The following is a 10,022-nucleotide window of genomic DNA, read 5'->3' on the forward strand; positions in this document are numbered from 1 at the left end:
AAGGGGCTCAAGGGCCCAACAGTGGCAGCTTGGCAGTGCTGGGGCTTGAACCCCCGACCTCCTGATTAGTAACCCAGAGCCTTAACCACTAAGCCACCAATAATTATTATTATTAGACATGTGGCCTTTTTGCTTGTGATATTCACCTTTGTGATAATAATAATAATAATAATAATAATAATAATAATAATAATAATAATAATAATAATAATAATAATAATAATAATAATAATAATCAAAACAAGAATGAAATAAGAACAAACAAGTTACAGCTTTCCAAGCACATGAAGCGCTTATTACTGCCTGATAACAGAATTCATTCTCTTGTTTGTAAACAGTGAAGGGGTAAGAGAGGTGTGAACGTTAACTAATGACGTCAATGGACAATGAAAAGACATGTGTACTGCTGGCTGACGGCAATGTGGGGTTTTGTAGCAGTTTGCTGTGTGTTATCTGTGTGCAGTCAGGTTTCCCTGCAGTGTGTTAGGTAAACGTAGGGACTCAACGATGACGCAAGGCCGAAGGCAGACTGACTAAGGATCACCCCGGCACTGATGGATGGTATTTTCCTACTCTGTTCATGCATCATTTTGAAATGTCTCCTAGTAATGCGTCTGATCATGCTTTATAACCCTGAAGATGTTTCATCACTCATTTCTATCAGTTCTACTAATAATTACAAAAGTTAGGTGAGCTAAACCTACTGTTATGAGATATAAAATAGAGTCAGGTGAAAAAATAAGTACACCCCATGGAAATTGTTGGCTTTTTTGACATAGTTAGACAAGCAAACATTTGATCATCTTTGAAACAGTGTCTATTAATAAAGTTGATACACGTGAACAAAACCACAAGTAAAATTTGCTTTTTCAATTATTTATTCAACAGAAATATCAATAGATGTGATATTCTTCTGTGGAAAAAGTAAGTACACCCTTGGCCTCAGAAGCTAGCATTGTGCCCTTTAGCAGGCGTTTTGCATAATTGTCCACTGGGCTTGCTGAAATTTTTTGACCACTCTTCCATGCAATATTCTTTCAGCTGCAAAATGTTTGAGGGTTTTCTTGCATGTACTGCCCATTTCAAATCCCCCCACAACATTTCAATGGGATTCAAATCCAGGATTTGACTAGGCCATTCCATAATCCTCCATTTCTTCTTTTTGAGCAATTCCTTGGTGGATTTGCTAGTGTGCTTAGGATCATTATCCTGTTGAAAGGTCCACTTTCGGTTCAACTTCAACTATCAAACAGATGTCCTCACATTATCTTCAAGCACTCTTTTATATGATGCAGAATTCATAGTTGAATCAATGAGTGCAAGCTGTCTCGTCCCAGAAGCAGTGAAGCAGCGCCAAACCATAACATTTCCACCACCATGCTTCACAGTTGGTATGTCGTGCTTCTCCTAAAAAGCTGTCTTTGGTCTGCACCAAACATGTCTGCTGTTACTGTGACCAAACAACTCTATCTTTGATTCATCTGTCCAGAGCACATTATTCCAGAAGGCCTAGTCTTTGCCTATATGCTCATCGGCAAACTGTATTTCCTGGCACGCCTCCCATGCAGGTCACATTTGTGGAATCTCTTTCTGATTGTAGATGCATACACTTTGACACTAACAGTTGCAAGACTTACTAGCAGATCCTGTGATGAAATTTTGGGATTATTGGAGACTTCTTTTTGCATCAGACGGTCTGCTCTTGGGCTGAATTTGCTGGGATGGCCAGACAAACTGGCAGTAGCAGACACTGGCAAACTGGCAGACAAACAAACTGGCAGTCGTTTGAAATCTGCGCCACTTTTTTCCTTACAGTGGAGTGATGTATTTCAGATAATTTGGAGATCTTTTTAAATCCCTTGCCAGACTCATAGGTATCCACAGCCTTTTTTTCTGAAGGCCTTACATAACTATTTAGATCTTGGTATGATGACACCACACACCTCAATAACAAAGGGAACACCAGAAACCTGCACTCCCTAACCAGCTTCTAATCACTGGCACTTAATCTTGAACACCTGATTCTAATTTTATAGATTTGAAGGTGTGATAAATGTAGGGACGTACTTACTTTTTCCATATGATGGTTCTGTGTTTTTTTTGTTAATTTACATGGTGAAAATTACTACAAAATGTCAATTTTATGTGTCATTTCATAGAGTGTATCACCTTGATTAATAGGCACTGTTTCAAAGAGGATCAAATGTTTGCTTGTCCAACTATGTAAAAAAAAAATGGTGTGTACTTATTTTTTTCACACAACTGTAAATAAATAAACAAATAAATAAATAAAACAGATGACAGGATACTATTCACCCATGTCACAGCCTGCATGGTATTCTCATCTTCATGAGCACAGCAAGTACATCAAGATCTGTTTCTGCATACAAGGTGGCTATACTAAGCTCCTCCTAGCTCCATGGGCCTCCATGGATCGGACTGTTTGTCCAGCATATCCCAAAGATGCTTGATCGGATTGAGATCGGGGAAATTTGGAGGGCAACTCAACACCTTGAACTCTTTGTCATGTTCCTCAAACCATTCCTGAATAATTTTTGCAGTGTGTCAGGGCGCAATATCCTGCTGAAAGAGTCCACTGCCATTAGGGAATACCGTTGCCATGAAAAGGAGCACTTGGTCTGCAACAATGTTTAGGTAGGTAGTATGTGTCAAAGTAACATCCAGATGAATGCCAGGACCCAAGGTTTCCCAGTAGAAAAGTGCCCAGAGCATCATACTCCCTCCCCCGGCTTGCCTTCTTCCATAGTGCATCCTGGTACCATCTCTTCCCCAGGTGACACCTTTCTATCATACTCAGCATGAACTTTTCAGTAATTTGTGGTACAGTAACTCTTCTGTGGAATCGGACAAGATAGGCTAGCCTTCGCTCCCCACACACATCAGTGAGCCTTGGGTGCTCATGACCCTGTCGCTGCTTCACCTGTTGTCCTTCCTTGGACCACTTTTGGTAGGTAAACAGCAAAATCCACAGAAACAAATCAACTCTACTGGAGTTAATTTCAACACTTTTAAAGTGTCCAGAGGGGTCCACACTCCACAGTGTCATTTTAACACTTTTTAAAGTGTTGGCATTGGGGCGGCTGTGGTTCAGGTGGTAGAGCGGGTTATCCACTAATCATAGGGTTGGCGGTTCAATTCCCAGCCTGCATGACTCGCCAAGTGTCCTTGGGCAAGACACTGAACCCCAAGTAGCTCCCGATGGCAAGTTAGCTCCTTTCATGGCAGCTCTGCTACCATTGGTGTGTGAGTGTGTGTGTGTGAATGGGTGAATGAGACACAGTGTAAAGCGCTTTGGATAAAAGCGCTATATAAGTGCACCATTTAACACTTTAATAGAGTTCACATCAACTCTTTGCATAGTTGAAATTTAACACTACTCAAGTGTTAGTTTCTCAACACCAGTGTGTAGTGTTAGAAATTAATTCTCATAGGAGTAATTCATTAACTCTCAGTGTTAATTGCATCCTATAAAATGAGTTGCCTCTAACACCATAAAGTGTTAATATGCTACTTCACAATTAACATTACATTTAAATGATTACAAATCTAAAAGGCAAATAAAGAAAAAAAAAATGATTGCTTTATAATAGTTTTATTTTTTCAAGGGTGTTGACATTACTGACCCCTCAAGTCAAGTCTTTATAAATATAACAATTGGGCACTACTCGCTTTGATTATTCTCATTAGAGCACTGCTTGTCAAATGGCTTAAAATGTGTCCGTTCATTCACAGAGATGACAGAAAATCATCCATTTGGTCATCTTCTATACAGTATGCATTGAAGTGGTCATCATAGTACATCGTTTTTACATTACAGGAAATTATGAAAGCACTCTCTTCATATATTATTATCTCACAGATCTTTTTGAACACAAGGAGATCATAGGTACATCCAGTGCATATGAACAAACCAACCTGATACTCAGTACCATAACATCTGACACACTTTTTACTTGTAACACTCAAACAGGCTTCTAAATATAATGTCTGACTGAGTTCTTCCCCACCTTGCAAGTTACAGATTTTTTTTTGATGTTGTAGGACCAAATTCAAACCTTCTAAAACAACCATTATCATAGTTAAATGCCAATTGACGTTGATGTTGCTTTACTAATGATTTAATGAGATTCTTGAAATTTTTGCCACATCTTTTGAAAATATGGTGCTTAGATTCAAATCACATGCACCACATATGGATAAGAGGGCCATTTTTTTATGCATCTCGGATAGTGTATCATCAAGTGATGCTTGGGAATCAACCTCTTGTCAGGAAACAATTCTTTGAATAGAATATGGTGATCAAAGATCAGATGTTTTAAGTAACATATCATCCCATCAGTTATGGTGTAAGAGAACACTATATTGACAATCTCTATCAAAAAGCAGGAGAAAGTTCCAGTGATTGTTATTCCTTTATTTATATATATATATATATATATATATATATATATATATATATATATATATATATATATATATATATATATATATATATATATTTACCTAAATAATAGAGTAGAAAAGTGGGGCACAAGTCAATATTACAGCCTTTTACACCTAATCATCTCAGCTGTTCTACTTCGAATTCAATACAGAAACATTAATGTGATATAATAATGAATCTGATAAAACAAAAAATACGAGTCTATCAGCATGTTAAGTAGTATGTACATATAAACGTATAATAAAACGGCTGTGTCAGTGTTTGAGATGGTAACTGGGTAAAGCTGTGGGAGGAATCTTTTCCTCGCAGTGCCTTTTTATCCAATAGTAAGCAGCCATCATTTCCAGCGCGACCAAAAGGAATGCAGGAGACGCTGTTGCCAGGGCGACGCATCAATAAACTGGGAGGCTCCCGCAGTCAAAAGTCATTCTTCTTACATCGACCCGTTAGTTGTCGAGCTGTAAGATTTCTCCGCGGAGACATCATCAAACCTGTTAGGAACAATGGTGAGCACTTTCCCCCCTGTTTTATATGAAATAGAAATATATAAAATATAATATAATATAATATATATATATATATATATATATATATATATATATATATATATATATATATATATATATATATATATATATAAACCAATAATAGCCCATTAGTTGAATCACAGGTCGCTGTGTAGCCAGCACAGACCTAATGAAAATTGAGCCTATATTAGAAAGTCAAATAGAGCCAAGTATATATTAAAGGTTTTTAAATACATTCAGGAATGCAAGGGAATGATGTGTGTGCTTGGGAAGTGATGCAGACAGCAATGCGAGCCAACAGAAGGACACAGAGTGCAGTGTACGCTGAATAATGTGGGTGTAACCCAAGGGTGTTGGGTCTCAATATTGGTAGGGACACCCACCCACCCCGGAAAAAAAGGACTGTTTAATGTTGACAACCAAATGGTTTATTAAAATATAACATCTATATTTACATTAAGATCTGTATATACATTTAAATACAAATTATACAAAGCAACAGATCAAAGACTAAAAGATTCTAAATTCTAAAATTCTGCCCTCCCAAAATATTGGAAGGGACATGTCCCTACTGTCCATATGCAAATCTACACCCTTGGTGTAACCGGCTCCACACTTGTCATGATGTTACCAGAGGAAAAGGATCTCCAGCGCCATCCCAGACATATTGGTTTCTTAACGCTCCGTTAGGTTTGTTCTGGTGTTAAAGTCGGTATTGTTGGGGAAAATCCGCAGAAATATTATAAGCAAAAGATATATCACCTTGCAGGACTGTAGTGGCCATGCAATATTAATGCTGGAGCGACTACAGCAGCCATTAACCCCTTAGCAATTGATGCACTGGGCATATTGACTTTAGGCAGATGAGCAGAAAATAATAAACTAATATCTGAAACGAACAAACTTCCTTTTATTCTTCGGTCAAAATGACCCAAGCATAACCTATGTCATATAAATGTAAAGTAAAAGTGCCATGTTTCTATCTACAACAGAAACACATAGTTTGACCTAAAAAGAAATGGTTCGTCTTTGTGTAGAAAATTAAAACTAAAACAAAAACAAAATTAAAACGGACGGATAGAGACTCCCAAGAGATACGGATGCCACCAGTAAAATGATCATGAGATCACAATTTCCAGGTGACAACAGACTGCTGCATAAGTACAGATCATTTCTCAGCAATTGTATAGATTTTGGTTATATCTGGATAATATCTTTGCTATCTGTACTTAGGAATTATTCATTTTGTTCATTCATATTCAGTAACACTCTGTCCTGGTCAGGGGTGAGGTGGATCTGCAGGACTGGGTGTGCGTGGGACACCAGTCCATCGCAGGGCATATTTAGGATCACTGTCTAATTCAGAAATGCTTCTTTTTCTTAACTGTGTTCTGTCCTCCCACAGCGTGAGTGCGTCTCTATACATGTTGGTCAGGCTGGTGTCCAGATTGGCAATGCGTGCTGGGAACTCTACTGTCTTGAACACGGCATCCAGCCGGATGGACAGATGCCCAGCGACAAGACCATCGGAGGTGGAGATGATTCCTTCAACACCTTCTTCGGTGAGACTGGGGCTGGAAAGCATGTCCCCAGGGCTGTTTTTGTGGATCTGGAGCCCACAGTCATAGGTAAGATTGAGATCTTATGGTGCATGACTTTGCCTGTTAATGAAATAAAGCTAATGGGTCTGTGGTGGTCTGGGTCATAATCTAATTTATATGGACTTTCCTTTAGATGAGGTCCGCACTGGAACATACCGCCAGCTGTTCCACCCTGAGCAGCTCATCACAGGAAAAGAGGATGCTGCCAATAACTACGCTCGCGGTCACTACACCGTTGGCAAGGAAATTATTGATCTGGTTTTGGACAGGATCCGCAAACTGGTGAGTATCAGCAAACTGTCTACTGTTAATTACAAATATAACAGAATAATATGAATAAATTTATTATATAATTCTCTTTATAGGCTGACCAGTGCACAGGTCTCCAGGGTTTCCTGGTGTTCCACAGCTTCGGTGGTGGAACCGGTTCTGGTTTCACCTCCCTGCTGATGGAACGCCTGTCTGTTGACTATGGTAAGAAGTCCAAGCTGGAGTTCTGCATCTACCCAGCTCCCCAGGTGTCTACTGCTGTGGTGGAGCCCTACAACTCCATCCTGACCACCCACAGCACCCTAGAGCACTCCGAATGTGCTTTCATAGTGGACAACGAAGCCATCTATGACATTTGCCATAGAAACCTCGATATTGAGCGCCCTACATACACTAACCTGAATAGGCTGATTGGTCAGATCGTGTCCTCCATCACGGCCTCTCTCCGTTTTGATGGCGCCCTCAATGTCGACCTTTCTGAATTCCAGACCAACTTGGTGCCCTACCCTCGTATTCATTTCCCACTGGCCACCTATGCTCCAATGATCTCTGCAGAGAAAGCTTACCATGAGCAGCTCTCTGTGGCTGAAATCACAAATTCTTGCTTTGAGCCGGCCAATCAGATGGTGAAATGTGACCCACGTCACGGCAAGTACATGGCCTGCTGCCTGCTGTACCGTGGTGATGTGGTGCCTAAAGATGTGAATGCTGCTATCGCCACCATCAAGACCAAGCGCACCATCCAGTTTGTGGACTGGTGTCCCACTAGGTTCAAGGTGGGCATCAACTACCAGCCTCCCACTATGGTTCCAGGTGGAGACCTGGCCAAGGTGCAGAGGGCTGTGTGCATGCTGAGCAACACCACAGCTGTTGCTGAGGCCTGGGCTCGTCTTGATCACAAGTTTGATCTGATGTACGCCAAGCGCGCCTTTGTGCACTGGTATGTTGGTGAGGGTATGGAAGAGGGCGAGTTTTCTGAAGCCAGAGAGGACATGGCTGCCCTGGAGAAGGATTATGAAGAAGTTGGTGTTGACTCCATTGAAGGTGAAGGAGAGGACGTGGGAGAGGAGTATTAAAATACTGTTCCTGTTCCTGAAGGAAGTCATTGTCTGGTGTAAGATGAAATGGACCTTTTACAACAAACTAAATAACACTGTAAGCAAAAACATAAAGAAATAAAGCTCCTTTCAAGTTCCAACATTTGGTTGTCTTTTAATTGTATTAAATTGGAAAAAAATAATTAATTATATATATATATATATATATATATATATATATATATATATATATATATATATATATATATATATAAAAGAATACATATTTTCTAAAGCAAAACATTTTTCCATAAGCAAATATATACTTTACACATTACTGAAAAAAATGTCTAAAGCTAACCAGCCAGGCTTTACAACAAACATGATTATATTATGGAAATAATTTGGTATAAGTAAAAGGCTTGTGCTTATATACTGTGTGTCTCACAAATTCTTGATTCTTTCAAACACAAATGGTGGTTTTTCTAGTCAATTGGGTAGAAGACTTCACAGTAACATGATTTATTTTAAGATAATTTTTACTCAGATATTGCATGCATAATAGGAAGGAATTGAGCCTGAAACCTACTGTGGAATGAGTAATAAATGACAGTGACATGACAGTATCATGTCTACATAACATGAAAGCCATTTTGGAGTCCAATGCTTGCTGTCTCCATTGATTCTATGTTGGGTTTCTCATTAATATGATGTGGAAAACGATGAGTTAGAAAAATAAATGACAGTGACATGACAGTATCATGTCTAGATGACATGATAGCCATTTTGGAGTCCAGTGCTTGCTGTCTCTATTAATTCTAGGTTGGGTTTCTCATTAATATGACGTGGAAAACGATGAGTTAGAAAACAAACTCCTGCTCTTTTGTTTTTAGGAGCAAACACTGAAAACGGAATGGTATTCCTTATGTTTAGGATTGTTAGGGTTTTTTTTCTCCAATCAAATACCAAGTTCAAGTTCACGTTATTGTCATTTCAACCATATACAGCTGGTACAGTACACAGTGAAACGAAACAACACTCCTCCAGGACCATGGTGCTACTTAAAACAACACACTAACCACGAGACGACACAGGACTAAATAAGATCTACACTTTTACATAAAGTGCACGTGAAGTTGTGTGCTAACAACACAGGACAGTACAATACTACTAAAACAGGACAATAGGCACAGTAAGTCCCTGCTGAAAAAAAACCAGCTAAAACCAGCCTAAGCTGGTTGGCTGGTCTTAGCTGGTCTCCCAGCCTGGTCATAGCTGGCAGAACAGGCTGGCTTTAGGGGTTTTGGCCACTTTTTTTAGCTGGTTAGGCTGGTCTTAGCTGGTCAGTGTTGGTCAAGCTGGTCATAGCTAACCAGACTTAACTGCTGATGTTGGCTGGGTAATATATATACTAGTTAATTGTATTTTTTTTTTAAATGCTAAAGAATCACTGATTGACAGTCTGTTTGATTAACTGATCACACACAGCAAATTTTCCAAATTTTTTTATATTCACACTTTAATTAACACTTATCCAGATTTTATATAGGTCCACACTAAATAGAGTTAAATTCACACTTTAAGTAGTCTTTTTTTTCCTTCTACACTCTCAGTGCTTTTTCAACATTATGAAAGTGTTCACTGTTAACACCATTGGTGTAGATTTTTACTCCTCACAGGCTCCATTTACACCAAGCAAGTATTGAATCTACACTAAATGTGTCAATAGCTCAACACTAAAGGACTTATTTTCAACACTAAATAATGTTCATGCCCAGACTGAGGTAATTAAATGTAATCTACACCCTTTACGCCTAAAAATGCATACCTTTAAAATGTGTGTACTCGTCAATAAAAGAACAGCTAACACACCAGTTGCTGTATCAAGTTGGACTTTTATTTTCAACACAGTATCTTAGATGTAACAAACCAGCATGAATTGAGGTACAATATATTCACCATCATCTGACCCATATGGACTCTGTAGATCAAAAGGCCTGTAGAACTTCCAACTCTGGGCTTTTACAAGTTCACCCAAGTCACATCTGTGTATTTTAAATGCATGGTGATGCTCTGAGAAATGTTCTGTGAAAAGTTTGTCGACAAAACTGTCCACTACAGC

The 10,022-nt window shown here is 39.0% G+C and overlaps 1 protein-coding gene across 1 annotated transcript; it reads left to right on the forward strand.

The window, feature by feature from the left end:
• The first annotated feature begins 4,820 nt into the window (after nucleotides 1–4,820).
• LOC128617298 (tubulin alpha-1A chain-like) lies at nucleotides 4,821–8,063 on the forward strand. Its single transcript, XM_053640377.1, has 4 exons — nucleotides 4,821–4,971; nucleotides 6,398–6,620; nucleotides 6,727–6,875; nucleotides 6,959–8,063. Exons 1-4 carry the CDS (start codon nucleotides 4,969–4,971, stop codon nucleotides 7,937–7,939), a joined length of 1,356 nt encoding a protein of 451 aa, XP_053496352.1. The 5' UTR covers nucleotides 4,821–4,968; the 3' UTR covers nucleotides 7,940–8,063.
• Nucleotides 8,064–10,022: the final 1,959 nt, after the last annotated feature.

Source organism: Ictalurus furcatus, chromosome 13, assembly GCF_023375685.1.
Source record: "Ictalurus furcatus strain D&B chromosome 13, Billie_1.0, whole genome shotgun sequence".
NCBI classification, from domain to species: Eukaryota; Metazoa; Chordata; class Actinopteri; order Siluriformes; family Ictaluridae; genus Ictalurus; species Ictalurus furcatus.